At 34.2% G+C, this 20,484-nt stretch overlaps 2 protein-coding genes across 2 annotated transcripts; both read left to right on the forward strand.

Annotated features, from left to right (window-relative positions):
• The first annotated feature begins 1,179 nt into the window (after nt 1-1,179).
• meltf (melanotransferrin) lies at nt 1,180-11,778 on the forward strand. Its single transcript, XM_067373534.1, has 16 exons — nt 1,180-1,282; nt 1,453-1,607; nt 1,827-1,926; nt 2,192-2,377; nt 2,465-2,615; nt 2,718-2,785; nt 3,066-3,250; nt 3,389-3,551; nt 4,300-4,451; nt 4,627-4,723; nt 4,956-5,150; nt 6,046-6,199; nt 6,289-6,356; nt 7,126-7,313; nt 7,389-7,581; nt 10,585-11,778. The coding sequence occupies exons 1-16, from the start codon at nt 1,234-1,236 to the stop codon at nt 10,650-10,652; spliced, it is 2,172 nt and encodes a 723-aa protein (XP_067229635.1). The 5' UTR covers nt 1,180-1,233; the 3' UTR covers nt 10,653-11,778.
• A 1,700-nt stretch (nt 11,779-13,478) lies between these two features.
• lrrc40 (leucine rich repeat containing 40) lies at nt 13,479-20,422 on the forward strand. Its single transcript, XM_067373659.1, has 15 exons — nt 13,479-13,673; nt 13,959-14,140; nt 15,489-15,562; nt 15,653-15,782; nt 16,466-16,589; nt 16,675-16,817; nt 16,906-17,078; nt 17,468-17,558; nt 17,665-17,710; nt 17,832-17,940; nt 18,022-18,129; nt 18,231-18,341; nt 18,823-18,900; nt 19,533-19,718; nt 19,943-20,422. The coding sequence occupies exons 1-15, from the start codon at nt 13,529-13,531 to the stop codon at nt 20,046-20,048; spliced, it is 1,806 nt and encodes a 601-aa protein (XP_067229760.1). The 5' UTR covers nt 13,479-13,528; the 3' UTR covers nt 20,049-20,422.
• The last annotated feature ends 62 nt before the right edge of the window (nt 20,423-20,484 follow it).

Consider the following 20,484-nt stretch of genomic DNA (forward strand, 5'->3'; position numbering starts at 1 on the left):
GAACAGCTAATAAAAACTTTTTTTCTCATACACAGTGTGTTGATTGTGTCTTTTTCATTGAGTCATAGAGACAAATAAAGTAATTTACTTAGTTTGCCAAAAGTATTAGAAAGCAAGAGTTTTACTTAAAGTGAAAGTTCACCTAAAATTCGTTAGTTCACCTTTCTTTCTTCTTGGAACATGAAAGAAGATACAGTATTTTTGAGAAATCTCGCTCTCTCTCTCCAGTCAATAGTAAACAAGACGGTTTGGTTATCAACATTCTTCAAAATATCATATTTTGCGTTCCACAGAAGAAAGAACGTCATACAGGTTTGGAACGACATGAGGGAGAGGAAGTGATGACAAGTTAAATTTTTAGGTGAACTATCACTTTAAGCAATATTCTAGAAGTCTTGGATAACAGTTAAAACACTGCCGCAATAAATTGTGCTGTATTTTGTATTATTGTGCTATATATATGTCGTCGTTAAGCATTTTTTCTTCCTGTTATAAAACATTTAAGCAATCACAAGTCACTATTGACATGTCCCTAGTCAGGAGCTGAACTGATATGTGTGTAATGGTGTGATATTTTATTATGACAGTAAAATGTATTATTACAACGGATGCAAAAGCTCCAAGTCAGCCAAAATCATAATCTCAGATACATTAACACTTTAGTAAACTGAGGAAGTGTTGATTGTTTTGTTCATATAACTTGTTAGCCTGCTCAAGAAAGTGTTATGGACAATTTCGGACACATTAGATTAAATTATTTTAACAAACAAACCTGCCTTTTTGCGGTTTGACAACCAGAAAGTGTCCAAACACATTTTGCCTTCAGTTTGAACAAAATATCCAAACGTTTTCCGTCATTTGCTCGTTTGAAAAAAACATTTTCTTTTTCAAGGTAAAAGTTATTTTACCTGGGTTCATATAACTCTGCCCTTGATTCAGAGCCTCTTTTTCATTCTCTTATGGAAAAAGGTGGAGTTTCCAAGAATGAAAGACCCCTCTGTGTGCACCTTGGACCTCCGCCCGTGCCTTGGACGTGTCGTTGAGTCCTCATGTCTAGTCACATTATAGTCTATAAATTTCGAATTTGACTGCACGTAGTGGTATATATCTTTTATGATAAGGTACCATTTCCCATCTAGGTATGCCGAAGGGCTGAGTCGTATTTTGGACTTTGCAACGGACTCTCAGATATAAAGCTACAGTAACACTAAGATCCGCGCACTCGAGACAGAGATGGACATCTGGGCTTTTCTAAGCGTTCTGCTTGCGCTCACGCATTATGGTAAGAAACATTTAAAACTTAATACGAAGAAAAAACATAATTTTCCCCCACTGTGGTTATTATAGCTACGTTTTATATAGCCTATATGTAAGCAGCATTCTGAGCAAATTAAGGAAATCAAAACCTTTTGGGAAAATAATAATGATTATATTATGAATAACTTTGTGTAGTGTCAGGGCAGAGTACTATAAGGTGGTGCACTATTTCTGAGGCGGAGGAGTCCAAATGTAAAGCCATGTCTCAGGCCTTCACCAGTGCTTCAATTCGACCAGCGCTGCAGTGCGTCCGCGCCTCATCTAAAGCAGAATGTGCTCAAAAACTCACCGTAAGTCTATCTATCTATCTGGAGGCTTGTAGCATCACAGAATTTAAAAACTTGACAAATGATAGTGTCTTTGCTCAGATAGCATGCTTTTTAATTTGTGTAGTGTTTTGTCTGTTCCATTTTATTTGCAGAAGTACACTGATTTTTTTTTTTTTTTCAACAACGTAAAAGCCTGTTGAATAATTAAGTTGCAATTGTGATTAATATTGCTTTTAACAGAAAAAAGAAGTTGATGCCTTTTCAGCCAGTGTTGCAGACATATACAGCATTGGCAAGCAAGCCAGCTTCAAAATTGCAGCTGGAGAATCTGGAGCAGATGGTATGATGAACTTAAAGATACCAGATTATGCAATACTGAACTTGGTTGAAATGGAGAGACATTGATTAAGGACATAATTGTTGTCAGCAGCAACATTAGGTTGATTATTAACAGATTATGCCTATCTGAATTTGATTACTTACTTTATTATAATTAAACTATAATAAAGGAACATCGTAATGCAAGTACTGATGTTAAACTTTTAAAAAAAATAAATTTTTAGATCAACAAAATGTAGACTAACATAGTCATATTTTGGCCATAGGGAAAGGAATAACTTACTATGGTGTTGCTGTGGTTAAAAAGACAAATTCAGCCATCAACATCAACAATCTGAAGGGGAAGAAGTCTTGTCACACTGGCAAGAACCGCACAGCTGGCTGGAACATCCCTTTAGGGTATTTGATTGACAGTGGAATGATGTCTGCCATGGGCTGTGACATCCCTCAAGGTACTTCATTTACTCTTGGTGCAGCGCATCAAAAAATGGTCAGATTGACTTTTTCAGATGGAAAAGTATCTTATCTTGGCTTTTTAGGGGTTGCTGACTTCTTTGATGCCAGCTGTATCCCGGGGGCTAAAGACGACCCTGCATCCCTGTGTCAGCTCTGTGTGGGAGATAAAACTGGAAATTATAAGTGTGAAGCAAGCCCTAATGAGCAATACTACGCATATAACGGGGCATTCAGGTACCATATTCTTTGTCACCGAAATCTGGTGCAATTAGAGCTTTGATAATGAGACATATTCTCAGTGCGTCAGTTAATTAACTGAGGTTTTGGGCTTCACAGGTGCTTGGTTGAGGATGCAGGTGATGTCGCCTTTGTAAAGCACACCACTGTAGCTGAGAATACTGATGGTAAATGTCTAGTTTAGTCAGTGGTTCTCAACCAAGGGGCCCCAGAATGATTAAAAAATATATGTATTATTCATGTATGATTATATTGATAATATATTAATATAAGTAATATAACAATATTAATAAAATAACATTTAATTCATGTATATTGTAATGTAATGTACACTTAATGTATATTAAATAAGGTCCCATTAGTTAACATTAATGCAGTATACTTATAGCTCTGATAAGTGATAGATTATGATCTGTATATGAAGTTAATACATCTTTTGTCTCTCAGGTCAGGGGGAATCATGGGCTCAGGGCTTGCTCTCTGAGGACTATCAGCTCCTGTGTCGGGACGGCACACGCAGTCCAGTCAGTGATTATGAGAAATGCCATCTGGCTCGAGTGCCATCGAGGGGGATTGTTGTCCACCCTGACATCAGCAGTTCAGTGGTTTACAACATGTTGCGGGAGGGACTGGTATGATCATTTAGTAATATTGAAGGATTTTTAACTTTATTTGGATATTTTCTAATCAAGTAAATACAAAATGTACATTTTATTTTGTTGTGCAACTTACTGTTTCAATTGAACACGTTTGTGTGTGTTTCTCCTCAGCAAAAGTCTGGGTTCCCCGTGTTCTCCTCAGCAGGCTTTAGTGGGGAAAACTTGTTGTTCAGCGACGCTTCAACCACATTTATCCAAGCTGGAAATGAAAACTATATCGAATGGATGGGCCGATACTATCACATACTGAGAGCTATGGATTGCTCAAAGTCAGGTGTGCATCTTCGCATCTTCCTCAAACAATAAAAAAATGGTCTGTTTTCTTTCTTAAATATATTGTGCTCAAAGGATTAGTCCAAAATTTTCCTGATAATTTATTCACCCCCATGTCATCCAAGATGTCCATGTCCTCCTTTCTTCAGTCGTAAAGAAATTAAGGTTTTTGATGAAAACATTCCAGGATTATTCTCCTTATAGTGGACTTCAATGGCCTCCAGATGGTTGAAGGTAAAAACTACAGTTTCAGTGCAGCTTCAAAGGGCTTTAAATGATACCAGACGAGGAACAAAGGTCTTATCTAGCGAAACGATCAGTCATTTTCAAAAAAAAGAATGTCCTACACCTTCCCTATTCAACTTACGGAATGAACGTGGTGCCAGTTTAGTTTTTTTCTGTAAGTAGAATAGAGAAGGAATAGGACATACAGCGTAAGCTTTTTGAAGAATGCGGAAAGCAGAAGCATGTGCAAGACGATAATTTGTATTTCTATAAAGCATATACAGTTGTATTTTTTTTCGAAAATCACAGATCGTTTCGCTAGATAAGACCCTTATTCCTCGTCTGGTATCGTTTAAAGCCCTTTGAAGCTGCACTGAAATTGTAGTTTTTACCTTCAACCATCTGGAGGCCATTGAAGTCCAGTACAGTAAATTATAACAGTAAATTATCAGGAACATTTTATTTAAAAGTGGACTAATCCTTTAAATCTGTTTCTCTGTCATGGGTGTTTGTGTGTTAAATAGATGTCCCCTCTCAACTCCGATGGTGTGTCCTGTCTTATGGAGAGCAGCAAAAATGCGCAGACATGGCTGTGGCTTTCAAAAGCAAAAATTTGATTCCTGATATTCAGTGTGTCTACGGCACATCTGTGGAGGACTGTTTGAAGAAAATACAAGTATGCCAATAATCAACAGTCATTTATATACCAAACCATCTTATCCAGACTTACTTTTTTCTACATTTTTCTTACTAAAATCTGCATTTTAGTGCAATAGACAAGTTCTGAAACAAAAAATCCCTTTTATTTGCTCCAAGATGTGCTCTATTTGAATAAGACTCTTTTTCTCCAGAACAAGGAGGCTGATGCCATCAATCTTGATGGAGGCTACATCTACACAGCGGGGAAGAGTTTTGGTTTGATACCTGCCGTTGGGGAGAGCTACACAGGTTAGTGACATACACTGTCATTGTACTTAGATTTAACCAGCTTTATATGCTTCCATATATATTTTTTATACTAAATTACTTGAATATAGTAAAAGTAAGCATTTTATAATGTGCTCACTGGGTAAACATTTTGTGTTTGGGAAAGATTTTCAGCAGCACCTGATGAAACATCAGCTGTTTTATTCATAACTGATGATTCATTTTCACAAGCCACTGTGATTCTCTGTCTTAGGAGACACTGACGGAAGCATTTATTATGCCGTGGCTGTGTTGAGGAAGAGCAACAGAGACATCCAGAGATTCAGTGACCTCAAGAGCAAGCGCTCTTGTCACACAGGTTATGGCAGGACTGCAGGCTGGAACATTCCCATGGGTCTGCTAATAGAAAAAGGCATCATCAGACCGCAGTCATGCCAAGTGCCCCAAGGTAGGACATGTAGTGGCTCCCAAAGTCTGAGACCACAGTTAAACGTTTCAGTTAAGCGTTTCACTCAAAATACATTTTTATTTTGTAAATGAAAGATTTTGTGGTAACACTTTATAATAAGGTCTCATTAGTGATCTAAATTTAACTTTCAGTTAGCATTTTTTTTTTTTACAGTATTATTCTTTGTTAATGTTAGTTAACAGAAAAAATGATATTGGTATATAGATATATATTTCAATGGTTTACATTGTCTCACAAAAGTTTTGCGTTCCCGAGAAAATTTGCATTCACTCGCAAAACGTTTGTGTTCTTTGAAAGTCATGAAAATTTGAAAGTATTTTGACATAATTTTGTGTGTATTTGTCCATTCAAGTGCATAAAGACACAAAAGAGAGCACAGTTCAGTACTCGTGCGCTGTGTGAGAGGTGGCTTTCTGTGTGCACATGATGACAAATCTTTCAGATTTGTCATCATGCTTTTTCAGATTTATCCATATGTCTGCTCTTCTCTTTCTCCCAGAAGTTTTTTATGAGACATGCAGCAAGTGTATGATAACTTATTTCCCACCGGGGAGATCAACACATTTAAATGTGCGCATCTACCATGAAGGATATCAGTTCTGATTGGATATCTTCCCAAATTGTCCCACCCTAACATTTTCATCTCGTTTTTATTAATTGGTGAAAATGTCAGTAGATTTTAGTCATAGTTTTTGTCATCAAAACGTCAGTGAAAAAATGTTGTTGACGAAAATTATTCGTCAATGAAATTAACACTGCCAGTTAATTTATTGTCATTAATAATCACATAGTCACAAATATTTTTGTGTTTTATTTATGAATATGTTGTTTGCTATATGAATACCCAAAAAAAATCAGTGTGATCTGCCTTTAGCTGCTGGGGAGTTCTTTGCATCATCTTGTGTACCTGGAGCCAATCAGAAAGGTTTCCCTAGTAATCTGTGTGAGCAGTGCATTGGAGACTCCAGTGGTCAGAACAAGTGTGAAAAAGGCAAGGACCTATACGACGGTTATGATGGAGCTTTCAGGTAACCCACTCCACTGCACAATAGATCTGGAGCTAATGAATCTGCATGACGACTAAACATTTTAACATGGTCTCTGTTTGTATTCCCAGGTGCCTTGTTGCAGGTCATGGTGATGTGGCTTTTGTCAAACATTCCACTGTATTTCAGAACACAGATGGTAACTCTCAAAAGTTCTCTGTTGCTTTTAGTTCAAAACCTTAAACGTCTTTATAGAGCTTTTTCAGTCATGATAACAATTTGTGGTCCAAACCGGAAGGCTAATTTGCCATGGGCTCCCTCTGGAAGTCTTTAATAATAAGAAGAAGAAGATATATTTTAGTTTCTATAGCACCTTTCATTTAATAAAATCTACTAAAGTCAGAATATAAAGAATTTTAGAAAAAAAAAGAAAGCATAACAAAAAGTAAATGAATAAAAACCAAACTAAAAAAAGGACAATAGCAAAAAACAAAAGTATAGAATTAAAAAAAGAAAGATAAAATGTGTTAATTAATAATACATTTTAAATTATTTAAACAACAGAAATAATATTAATTATAATAATGATGATGAGTAAAGAGACTAAATATGCTAATCATTAGCTAATCAAACAAAATATGCCATCACCTGATTTTTAAAAAATGTGAATGGTTGGAACTAAGTTTTATAATAATAATATGTTTAATAAGAATAGTTTTTGATTTAAGGTCTCTGATTAACAATACTTAAGAGAGAAATCTAAGAAGAAAAAAAAAGAAAACTACTATTTAGAAATTAAAACCTCTATGGAAATTACAGAGAGAACCCATGGCTCGAAAGTGCTCATTCTCTTCTGAGTTTTAGGAAAATAAACTGAACAGTTCAATTATGTAACAGCAAGCAGTCAATTACTTTGTGTGTGTTTAAGTATATAGTAGTTCTCTCATGTCAGAATTATTATTTTCCAGGAAACAATACTGATTCTTGGGCAGCAAACTTGGATTCCCGTGAATTTCAGCTGCTTTGTTCTCAGGAGTCTCGTGCTGAAGTCACTCAGTACACTAAGTGCAACCTGGCCCGTGTCCCTTCCCACGCTGTAATGATAAGACCCGATACCAACCACCACGTCATTTTTGGCCTTCTGGACAAAGCCCAGGTAGCTTACACCAAATGTCATTTTTCAGGGTAATATGAAAATGGAGGTGTGACCTTTTGTTTTTGCAACTTTCAGAAATTCTTTGGAGTTGATGCTACTTCAGGCTTCAAGATGTTTGACTCCAAAGCTTATGAGGGATCCGACCTGATATTCAAGGACTCAACTCTCAGTTTAATTGGTGTGGGAGAGAAGAAGACGTATGAGGAGTGGCTCGGCCAGAGCTACCTGGATGCTGTGATAGCCATGGAGTGTTCAGCCACATCAACAGGTACTGCCAATCTGCATATAGGCCTATATTTTTTGTGTCATGTTGTCTCTCTCTCTCACTGTTTATTTTTAATTCTATTACCCTCTACTAGTCTCTTGTTTGTTTGTTTGTATGTACAAAATATCTAATGAAAGGGGTCATGAACTGCATTGTTTTAGAATGTTTACTGTGGTGCACTTAAACTGTTAGTATGATTTTTACATTAAAAATGGTCATAATTTATAAATAAAAGGCAATTTTCCTGCCCTCTGATTTGAACGCTCTGTTTTAAGGGGCGTGTCTGCTGTAAGACTTCAATGTAAATGCCCTTTGTTGTGATTGGCTAACATCTTTGCTTATGAAATAGCTAAGTATTACATGTTTAACTCTCTGAAATTTTTAGCACGTTTTTTACTATTATAGCTCTCAAGGTTAACTAATCGTTTAAAGTGTTGATTATATTTTGAACCATGAAATTATATTTAGATTGTGGCATGAAAGGTTGCTATGATGAGAATGTAGCCGATCACAGACATGTTGAGCACATGAATGCAGTGATCACGTAATTGCAACTCGATTTCTGCGCGCTAACGAATGCTTTCATCGTAACTAACAGTGCAAACACACTATAAATAAGAGATTCGTTGATTAATGAGTCACTGATAAACTCCCACTGTTTGATTGACAGCTCCAGCGATTGCAAAGGGAGCATTCTTTGATTTCTTTCTATTTATAATTTAATCAGTTTTAAAACAGATTATTTTCATCCTACTAAGAGAAACAATGTGAAGTTGACCATTAAAGGTGCCATCGAATTGAAAATTGAATTTACCTCGGCATAGTTGAATAACAAGAGTTGAGTACATGGAAATGACATACAGTGAGTCTCAAACTCCATTGTTTCCTCCTTCTTATGTAAATTTGATTTGTTTAAAAGATCTCCGAAAAACAGGCGAATCTCAACATAACACCGACTGTTACGTAACAGTCGGGGTATACGCCCCCAATATTTGCATATGCCAGCCGATGATCGAGGCATTACACAAGGGCAGCCAGTATTAACGTCTGGATCTGTGCACAGCTGAATCATCAGACTAGATAAGAATGGCAGGTGGAGCAATAATAACTGACATGATCCATGATTACATGATATTTTTAGTGATATTTGTAAACTGTCTTTCTAAATGTTTCGTTAGCATGTTGCTAATGTACTGTTAAATGTGGTTAAAGTTACCATCGTTTCTTACTGTATTCACGGAGACAAGAGCCGTCGCTATTTTCATTTTTTATCACTTGCAGTCTGTATAATACACAAACACAACTTCATTCTTTATATATCTCTAACGCATTAGCCGTTAGCCACTGAGCAAAATCTCAAACTCATTCAGAATCAAATGTAAACATCCAAATAAATACAATACTCACATAATCCGACATATACATGCAGCATGCATGACGAACACTTTGTAAAGATCCATTTTGATGGTTATATTAGCTGTGTGAACTTTGTTTATGCAATGATAGAGTCAAGAGCTTGGGATGGGGTGGAGAGCACGAGCAATTAAAGGGGCCGCAGCCTGAATCGGCTCATTTCTAATTATGCCTCAAAATAGGCAGTTAAAAAAATTATTTTGAGCTGCAACTTCACAGAGACATTCAGGGGACACCTTAGACTTATATTACATCCTGTTAAAAATACGTTCGATGGCACCTTTAAGTTATCACTGATTTGATTTACTGGTATATAGACAAAGAACATCTGACTTTACATGAATCATTACAAGTCAGAAATCACTGGTCACAGATCAGGCAGTAGAATTAACACGGTTACTTACATGTTCATAAACGTCGGTTTGCAAAGACTGCTCAATTTTGATTTACCAAAGAATCCACAGTGAAATGTACCACATATAAAAGTACATAATGCTCAACTGAGACATTCACACTGTTGAAAATAAAATAACCACATTCCTAAAATTAGGATCCTTTGGAAGGTGTTATTTTTAGTACAGTGAGTGATCCTGTGCTCTTCTCTCTTCCTCATCTCACTAATGCCAGTGGTCAGGACCAAAGATCAAAAATGGTGAAGTAGGTGTTGATTTTCTTCTGCAGAGGTGGTCTTTCACCTGTCTATTATGTCATATATAGGCACATTCTGGGACGAGTCTTTCGCTGGGCTTGGTAACATTAAAAGCAGTTTTCAGTTCTAAAGCTTACAGGATATATATATATATATATATATATATATATATATATATATATATATATATATATATATATATATATATATATATATATATATATAAAGCTCAAGGAAATTTGATTTCTCAGTTCATGACCCCTGTAAAATACATTGTTTAAAAAATAAGAATCAATGAATCAAAACAAGTGCAGTGCTATTCTGTTTGAGTAGAGCAACACCAAGGACATGGGTTGGATTCCCAGGAAATGCGTGAACTGATAAAGTGTATAACTTGAATGAAATTTAACGCGCTTTGGAAAAGTGTCTGTTAAATGCATAAATGTAAAAATAAAATAAATAAATAAATAAAAAAGGAAGTTGAAATAATAATATTAATGTTTCATTAAAGAATAAATAAAAAAGGAAGAAAGTAATAGTAATTAATAATATTGAAAAATGTTTGTTTTAACATGCAATAATGATAATAATTCAAGACAATATAGACTATAAAATAATAAAAGAAAAATAAAGATTCTTCAGTAAAGAACATTAAAGAACCCATTAATGATAATGTTTTTACATTGAATAATAATAATCATTATTATTATTCAGTAATGACTAAAGAGATCTATACTACACACACACACGCACACACACACACACACACGCACTAATTTCAAGAGAAAACAGGCTGTACATACAAAAACTTAAAATAATGTGTTAAACTCTTGATGTTCTTCTCTTGTGTTCTTTTGTTTAAAATTTAAATAATTTACAATACTTAGATTCTTCTAGTAACTCTTTGACTGTATGAGCATTGATTTCTCTCTTTTTTTTTGCAGTGTTTTCCTCATCCTCACTATTGCTGATGTCCATTGTGAGCTCCCTGGTGTCTCTGTTGGCTTTGTAGCAGGTCTGCCAGCCACAGCAGGGTTTGGGCAACTTCATCTCTTCTTGACTCTGACCTTCATACCTGTACCAATATATCTATAGGTGATTCAAGTTCAAATCAAGCTGCCAAATCTAAAGCTACAATATGCTTAAGCAATAGCAATGCATTTTATCTGTGATTATAATGATACATGGTACACAGTACGGATGATAAGATTTCTGAGTGGGTCTGGGGAGATTTTGAGGACCGTCTTAAATTAGGAACCACAAAGAGTTGGCTGAAGTCTTTCTTTAAACTAGAGTTTAAACCAAAGCTAATTGATTATTATGACCATTTATATTATTCTACTCCGAAATTGCTGAAGGCAATAGCCATATCAGTGCATATGCTTTGCCTGTTACATATTTATTGCACAATGTTTATTGCAGCTTTTAAAATTGACGTTTTATTACATTATGAACTACTTGAAGGCACATGCCATATCAGGGAATATGCTGTGTCTAGCATTTTCCTTTGATGATACTACTATCATGCCATTGAATGCAGCATGCACTGGAGTTTTGGAGTTTTACTACTGAATGGATTGAAAAGGTTCTTTGCCTCTCATATTCTCCCTAGACTGAAAGCAGAAGAAAATGAGTTTTCAGTGTTTTTTTTTTTTTATTTTTTCACTTGCTTTTGCATTCCCAAATCAACAGCATATTGTGCTCATGCATATCAAATCCAAAATATTTTTTAACCAATCTGATAATTAGTCACTAAGTTGTTGAATTCTGATACACTCAGTAATGCTTTCATATCTGGTGGAGAAATATATCTTTCCAGTGCCTTTGCAGTCTGTTGCAACATTACAAACCTTTTGTTTCACCATTTAGAGTATTGTTGCAAAGCAAATGTTAAATTCCATTTACTAAACAATGTTCTCAAACTGTATATTAGTAAGGTGACAGTTTGCTTTGCAACAATTTCCTTTCTTTGTGACAGTAACTAATGCATATGATGTGAGTGAGGTGAACCCCTACACTGTGAGATAAATATTCAAGGATACTATTCAGCAAAATTTAATTCCAAGCAAATGGGTCTTAACAAGAGTCTTTTGTCTAAAAGCCACAATGGATGGACCTTCAGCAGATTTTGTATCATTTCTCACTGGACTATATATATATATATATATATATATATATATATATATATATATATATATATATATATATATATATATATATATATATATATATATATCTTATAGATCATCATCCCTTCAGCTTTCTTTTTCACATCAGTGTGTTCTTTTGATGTCTGTTTCAATATAGTATTTACTTTTTTGCTTTGTAATTTGGTGTTTCTTTGAGAGATTTATTTTTATATGTTGTTCAGATACCATATCAGTGTATATGTGCTGACACATGAATGTCTTGCATTAATGTTTAGCCTGCTTTTTCTTGGTTGCGATTTCTTAATGAAATGATTGAGATATAACTAATATTTAGTTGCCAGGCCAGTGCGTCTGCTCAAGTATTACAACATACTGTCTCTTATTTTAAATAAACAAGCATCATAAAATTTGGCTTTTTTCTAAAATTGTATTTTCCTTGACCTGCATTATGTGGAGATGTCCTAATTTCATTTTAGTACAGATCTGTTATTCTCCTGTTAAGTTTATGAAGAAGTCATATTGTAAACTGAACTTGAAGGAGATACTTTCTAGAGTTTTAAGTGCCATGCTGTAAGCCAACACACGTTCCTGAAGAAGCACATTCCCAGCTAACAGGGAACATTCTCAGAAGTTATCTGGTCTTTAATAATGTTCTTAAAACGTTAGCGCAAAAACATTATTTATATGTTGTTCATGAAATGTTTTTTTTTTTTTTTTTTTCTGAAACGTTTTAGTTGGACATTAATCTAACATTTTTCAAATGTTACTACTTGTTTCAGAATGTTTAAAGTACATTCAAAACTAGAATTGTTTGCAGAATGATCAAATGGAATGTTTCCTACGTTGGCATAACCAAGAACGTTTTTAAACATATGTTTTACAACAATGGGAATGTTAGCAAAATGTTCTTAGACCATATTTTTGTTAGCTGGGGTTGTAAAAGTGTAAATATCTCTTTTAACCCTCCCAAAAGCTTTTGAAAAGCTAAAGTTAAATGCCTGTTTTATAAAAATTCTTTTATACAAGTAACTTTCAGTTATACATAAAGCTTGAACTAGATTCAAAATAGGCTATTCCTCAAATAGATGTTATTTATTTATATTTATATATATTAACATGACTAGTAGAATATATTTAAACAAATACATTTTATATCTAAATTAATGTATACATTTAATTATATCAATCCATCTCTTTATTGTGGTCATCATCTCAATGGCTGCAACAGCTGTTGTCTTTCACTCATAAAGTAGCACCATCTGCTGATTATATTACCATACTGGATACCACTGTACATCCATAAAGCTTTATAACACAGCATAAGCAAATGGAGGAACATTTGTAACAATACAGAAAAAAAAAAAATGAAAACAATTTTTAATGAACATCAAAACTATTTGGAGCTAACGTTTTAATGTTTTTATCTGTATCTCTAAGGGTAAACGAATCATAAAAGGTTTCCATTATATAAGAAATATTTATATTATTAGAAAATATTTTGATACCTCTGAAATATAGTTATTATATTGTAATATTTAATAATAGTATTAATTGTAATAGTTATTTTCATTTTCATATTTTTATGCCACATAGAAAACTACTTTCATTCCTTAGGACTTTTATTATAAAAATTGGAGGCCATGTTTAGGGAAGTATGTTATAGTTTATCATAGTTTACTTCACAACACTACAACCTCATTCACGTTTACAGGTGTTTTAAACGCATAACGCCGCATTCATGTCTCGTTTCAAAAGAGGAGCACATGTGGACTCTAGAGCAGGATTCAGACAGGAGAAAGAAGACTGTCCTGTCCCATATGGATTACTGAAAGCTGCTAGAAAGAGCGGACAGCTCAATCTATCCGGGCGCGGTCTAACTGAAGGTAACAGTACTGGAACTACACTATTCCACTTCAGTGCACTAACCTCACAAAAGCAACCATCATTTGTGGCGCCGACATACAGTACTGCAGATATGACATTTGTCATTAATGTCATGGAAAAAGAAATGAAATTGACAAAGATTTTGTTTAATTTTCTTTAAAAAAAAAGTTTGAAAGAGATCTGTCATTACTTACAGTAAAAACAACAGTGGTATATTGGGGGAAACCATGTTTACCATGGTGAGTTTCTCCATTAACTAAGTGTGATCGTGTATTTGGGTTCAGTTCCTCAGAGTGTGTGGAGGTTGAATATAGACACACCTGAGGAGGCGCAGCAGAACGTGTCGTTTGGAGCTGCAGATCGGTGGTGGGAACAGGCAGATTTGACCAAACTTCTGCTGTCCTCCAATAAACTCCAGAGTCTCTCTGAAGATGTCAAACTCCTCCCTGCCCTGCTTGTCTTGGATGTAGGTTTACACACATCTCATTCTGTTTGAGAGTATTATTACAAAAAAAAAAAAAAAAAAAAAAAAAAACTGTAAGACAACACTTTTTATTCTATTTATTTTGTCTTAAATATAATAAATAAAAAGTACATAGATGGCTACTATGGTTAAATCAATGTAACATTATTATATTATGCTATATTATATTATGTTATATATACAGTGGGGTCCACAAGTCTAAGACCATTAGTAAATATTAGTAAATTTCTATATAAAGTATCAGCATAACTTTTGAGTGAGTCAAAAATGTCAGAAAAATGTAAAAAAAAAAAAAAAAAAAAAAAAAAAAATTAAAGTCTTAGTATTTTAACCTGTTAACTGTCACTGGGCCCACAGCCATTACATATTTAAAATAGTAATATCCTATACTAAACCTAAACTAATCTTGACAAACTATATATAATTTGAAAGCTTAGAATCTGTAGTTTTTATATTTGGTGATGTTCAAAATGAATTACAGAGGAGCAGTAGTTTATCAATTTGCAACAAGCATATTTTCATACTCATAAGGCATGTTCAGACCTTTATTTTGAAATAGCAATGAACATGAAAAAACATTACAGATTGGTTGAAACATGTTTGTTTTCATATCAAGAGTTAAAAAAAAGCATCCATCCATTCATTTTTTATTTATTTTTTTTTTTATTTTTTTTAGAAAAAAAGGTCTGAAAATGTTTTTAATAGAAAAAAAAAATACATTTATGATCGTGGCGGTGATCTATAACCCACATACATGTTTGTAATTTTTTATTAGAGGCTGAATTCATATCAAATTCTCCCAAACTTCCCATACTACTTCTATATAGGATGTCTACTTCATAAATGTATGAAGTATGAAAATAATGGAAGTATATGGTTCAGATCACTCAATCCTTATATGGAAATGGAGGCGTCCTTATATGGTTAGTAATGGAGCTTGGTTGTCATCTAGTGAAAAAGTGTGGTACTGCGCCCAAATAAAATCTTACTGAAAGCTCATTTCTTGAGATATCAACCTGAAATTTGGAACACAACTTGTTTTGGCTTTGATTTCTGTGCAGTTTTAGAGTAAAACTTTTGTAAAATATATATTTTATATAAAATATAACATTTTTACATTTTCATAAACTTAAACTTCTATAACCTTTTTTCTGTTTCACTTCACTTCTACAATAATCTGCCAAATTTCATCTTTAAAACAAGACCAGTCTTACAGTATGTCTGTATTCCAAAGTATTCTTGAATTACAACCATTTAAGTTTTGATAGTGCATGTCTATAAAAAAGTGGGGTGAGTTAACAGGTTAATTGTAATTTTTGCCTTTTTCCAGATCCATGACAATCAACTAAGCTCACTGCCTGATTCTATTGGAGATTTAGAGCAACTACAGAAGCTCATATTGAGGTACTGATGGAGGCAACACTATGTATAAAGCAATATATATACCCATTTAAAGTGTAGACCTTGTGCCATAATACCTGGTCCTCTCCGCAGTCACAATAAACTGACAGAATTACCTTTGGGTCTTTGGAAGCTTACAAACCTGCGATGTCTGCATCTGCAACAGAATCTGATCAAAAAGATTCCTCTGGACTTGGGGCAGCTGGTTAATTTAGATGACCTTGTAAGTGACTGACCTTTTGTCTTGACTAGCAACAAACTACAGTGCATGCCATATAACCTTCCAACAGCATCATAAAAGCCTAGTTCCTCAAATAATATTAATATTAACATCTTTGTTTACATAGATATACACTACCAGGTTTGGGGTCTGGAAGAGTTTTCGATTTATTTGATCAAAAATATAGTAAAAACATTAATACAGTTGTTTTGTTTTTTTTTCTTTTTTTTTTACAATTTAAAAAAAACAACTGTTATTTAAATATATTTTAAAATGTAATTTATTCCTGTGATGCAAAACTGAATTTTCAGCATCATTTCAGTCTTTAGTGTCACACGATCCTTCAGAAATCATTCTAATATGCTGATTTTCTGCTCAAGAAACATTTCATATTATCAAATTTATTTAAATATTTTTGTGTAAACTGTTGCATATTTTGCAATATTATTATTTTTTTTTTAATAAATAGAAAGAACAGCATTTTATGAGAATTGAATGTGTCCTGGCTGAATATAAGTATTCTTTCAAAAAATATCTTGACCCCTTAACTTTTAAACAGTAGTGTACATCAGAAGTAATCCACTGCAGTATTATCATTTGTTATATCTTAGAAATATAAAAAAAATTGCTGTGATGTACTCTAGTATTCCAATTATTTACTTCTTTCGTGCTCTTCCCTCTGATAGGATCTCTCCAATAATCATCTAATGGATATTCCAGAAAGCCTAGCAAACCTGAAAAGTCTTGTGAAATTGAATTTGTCCTGCAACAAGCTCCAGAGTCTCCCTCCTTCCATCAGTGAAATGAAAAGTATGCTTCGACAGCAGTAGACTAGATGTGAATCATGTTTATTGGTTAACCCGTGAACTCATCCTTCTTTTATTAACCCTCACAGACCTGAGAATGCTGGACTGTTCGCGGAATCAAATAGAGAGCATTCCTCCTGTCCTGGCTCAGATGGAGTCCCTCGAGCAGCTTTACTTAAGACACAACAAGTTACGATATCTTCCCGAACTGCCCTGCTGTAAAACACTCAAGGTAAACCAAAACCACTGATGTGGAAAGAATAAGTTATGAATGTCTTAAAAGAGAAAGACTAACACAAGGCTGTTTATATGTTTTAAAGGACCTTTTTTGTGGGAACAACCAGATCGAGGTGTTGGAGGCAGACCATTTGAAGCACTTGAGTGCTCTGAGTTTCTTAGAGCTCAGAGATAACAAGGTGAAGAGTCTTCCTGAAGAAATAACCCTACTGCAAGGCCTGGAACGCCTGGATCTTACTAACAATGACATCAGCAGGTGCTGGACATATGTTATTCCATGTATACTGTAACATTTGAGCCCTGATAACATATAAGAATTACTTTTGTTATCTTTTTTGTAGAATAAAGTTCCAAACATGTATGACTTTCTTTATTCTGTTCCTTAGCATGACTGTTCAATGACCAAAAAGGATAGTTATCTTATGACTTACAGGGATAGTGATTATTATATACTGTAAATGAATGAATGAAAATTCTGTCATTCTTTACTCACCCTTTTGTCATCCTCTATCTTCCGTGGAACATAAAAGAAGATATTTTAAGAAAAGTCAGTGGGTTTTTTTGTCCATACTATGGAAGTCAATGGTCAACAGTGTTTGAAATATCTTCTGTTGTCATACAAAGTCTCTCTCTTCTGTGAAACAGTCTGCCATGTGGACTTGGCGCATTACCTAAGCTGAAGTTTTTGGCTTTGGAGGGCAATCCACTGAGGACAATCCGCAGAGACCTTCTGACTGTGAGTGTTATCACAGCTTTAAACAAATTTCCGTCCTCTTTCGTTCTTATTAATCTCCGGAAAAGTCTGAAATGCATCAGAAAGTGTTACAGTATCTTCTTTGCAGAAAGGCACTGGTGAACTCCTAAAATATCTCAGAAGTCGAATACAAGGTATGTCTAACATCAATAGTATAATATAATTTTTAAATTATCATTGATTTATCCATTATGAAAAAGACAAAGAAGGTTCTTTGTAACATCATTATGGGTTTTTGTCACGTTTGAAATGTAGAGCAACCTGATGGGAGCTTGAAAGAAGAGCCAAAAACAGCAATGACTCTCCCAAGCCAAGCTAAAATCAATGTACATGCCATCAAAACTCTGAAAACACTAGACTACAGGTAACAAAAATTCCTCATATGCAACTTTGAGACCAGGAATTTGTGTATTTAACAGTGAAGATTTGCCTTTTTTTTTCTTAGCGAGAAACAGGAGGGATCCATTCCCGATGAAGTGTTTGACGCAGTTGACGATAGTCCTGTGGCTAACGTAAACTTCAGCAAAAATCAGCTGACGGCAGTTCCACCTAGGTACAGCACAGCCATGGCCATTCCATTTCATTAGAAGCGTTATGGAGATTTACTGAACACTTTACAGTGCTTATTCAAAAGTATTCTCTCATTTCCTGCAGAATTATGGAGTTAAAGGACACCCTGGCTGACATTAATCTTGGGTTTAACAAGCTAACGACCATTCCAATGGACTTTTCCGAACTAAAACAGCTGCTACAGATAGATCTCCGGTAATCCTTAAGCCTTTTTAAGGCTCCAATTTCAAGATTTCATTCTCCTACGTAATTCAGTGGTTCTCAATTGTTTTTGTCACACCAGCAAAATTTTTCTGCTTTCGATAGTGTTGTATTTCTAAGATGGCACAAAGGAAAACACAACTAATTATCTTGTGGCTGGTAAATTCTAGAATGATCTGACTTTTTGAAGGACAGATCTTTGACTTCAGATATTTTGTATTCTGATAAATGTTGCTTTAAAGCAAAATATAAATAATGAATATGACTCTGAATGAAATACTGAATGCTCTAAATAAGAGCTCTGATGTCACTTAAAAGTGACATCTTACCATAATTTACAACAGCAAAGTGCACTGAATTAATTTATTAATTTTTAAATTTTATATATATATATATATATATATATATATATATATATATATATATATATATATATATATATATATATATATTATCTTTTTTTTTTTTTTTAAAGAAACAATCTATTGACCTCACTGCCAATGGAGTTGGAAGGCTTAACCAAGCTGCGGAGTGTTATTTTGTCTTTTAATAGGTAAGTTCTAACATTACCACTCTCACAAAATTGTAACTAAATATATAATATCACTGTTTCTGTGTTTGTTGTGGTCTAAATCATTATTTACTAGGGATGTAACGATACCCTCATGTCACGTTTTGATACATATAACAATAGATATTGCGATACTTCAAGACATATGGTAAAAGGTTAACAAAAATGTACCATTGATTAAAATGCTACATTTGGTATTATATTGGGGGTGGAAATGAATAGGCTTGGATTTGGTGCTGCTAACCCAATGCACAGGACAATGTTGATACCAGAATACAAATATTTCATGATTCTGAAGCTGAAAATACAGAAAAATACGAATATTCTTGCACTCTGTCATTGACTAGATATATTTAAAATAATGCAGGCCACTTTTTTACTGGTAACAAGATATTTGCATTATCAGGACCCACAAATATTCCCCCATTGCAACATTATACATTATTCAACATTATATATAGTAGTTTAATGTAGTACTGACACTAAAACAATGTAAATTTGATTTTTTTGAGTGAACTATGCACTACACATATTGTCACTATCCACGATACATATTGTTGCATTTTTGTATTGTGATATATTGTTACACCCCTATTATGTACATTTATATTTAGGTTCAAGTCATTCCCAGATGTGCTGTACCGCATCTCATCCCTTGAGACCATTTTAATCAGTAACAATCAAGTTGGAGGCATTGATCCTGTCCAAATGAAGACCCTAAATAGGCTGTCTACTCTGGATCTGTCCAACAATGATATCATGCAAGTGCCACCAGAACTTGGCAACTGTACCAGTCTGAGGTGAGGTTGATGTTTCCTTCTGATTCTAGCAAACTGAGGACTTAAGTCTGGGTAGAATCCATATTTTAATGAAAACGAGGCAGTGAGAACAAACGTACTGTACAACTGTTCAACTGAAAAGCTGTCTTTCCAATTAGACAAAAACTCTGGAAAACAGATTACTATTAACATGACAAAGAGCCTGTTAGTTTAACATGATCATATGATTTATCTTATGTCTTTAGGGCTCTAATGCTTGATGGGAATCCTTTCCGTAATCCAAGAGCTGCCATCCTTAGTAAAGGAACAGATGCTATCCTTGAGTATCTCCGAAGTCGTATTCCAACATAATTTTCACGTTTAATGTAAATTCAACCACTGGTGATAAACGATCAATTCTTGTGCCATAATACTGATATTTGCATTTCCTGACCGTATAAAAAATACAAGAATTTCCTGCCACTTGTTTTAATTGATCTTAACTGCCACTTTACCCTTAAAAGTGACATTGTAAAATCATTACAGAATAATGTATTGACATTGTTTATAAATAAACCGTCGGCATGCTTTGTAATGAAATTAAGACAAAAGGCATTCAAATTAACAAAAAAAAAAAAAAAGGTGTGTGTTCAAGTTTTAAACTTTATAATTGCTTTTCAGTGTGAATGTTTATATTTTCCATTATGAAAGCACTAGTAATAAATGATAAAAAATAAAGAGTTTGGTTTGTGTTTTATCATCTATAAAGGACCACAGAATGACCAGTAGTAACAATAGTGACATTTTT

Source organism: Chanodichthys erythropterus, chromosome 21, assembly GCF_024489055.1.
Source record: "Chanodichthys erythropterus isolate Z2021 chromosome 21, ASM2448905v1, whole genome shotgun sequence".
Classification (NCBI taxonomy): Eukaryota; Metazoa; Chordata; class Actinopteri; order Cypriniformes; family Xenocyprididae; genus Chanodichthys; species Chanodichthys erythropterus.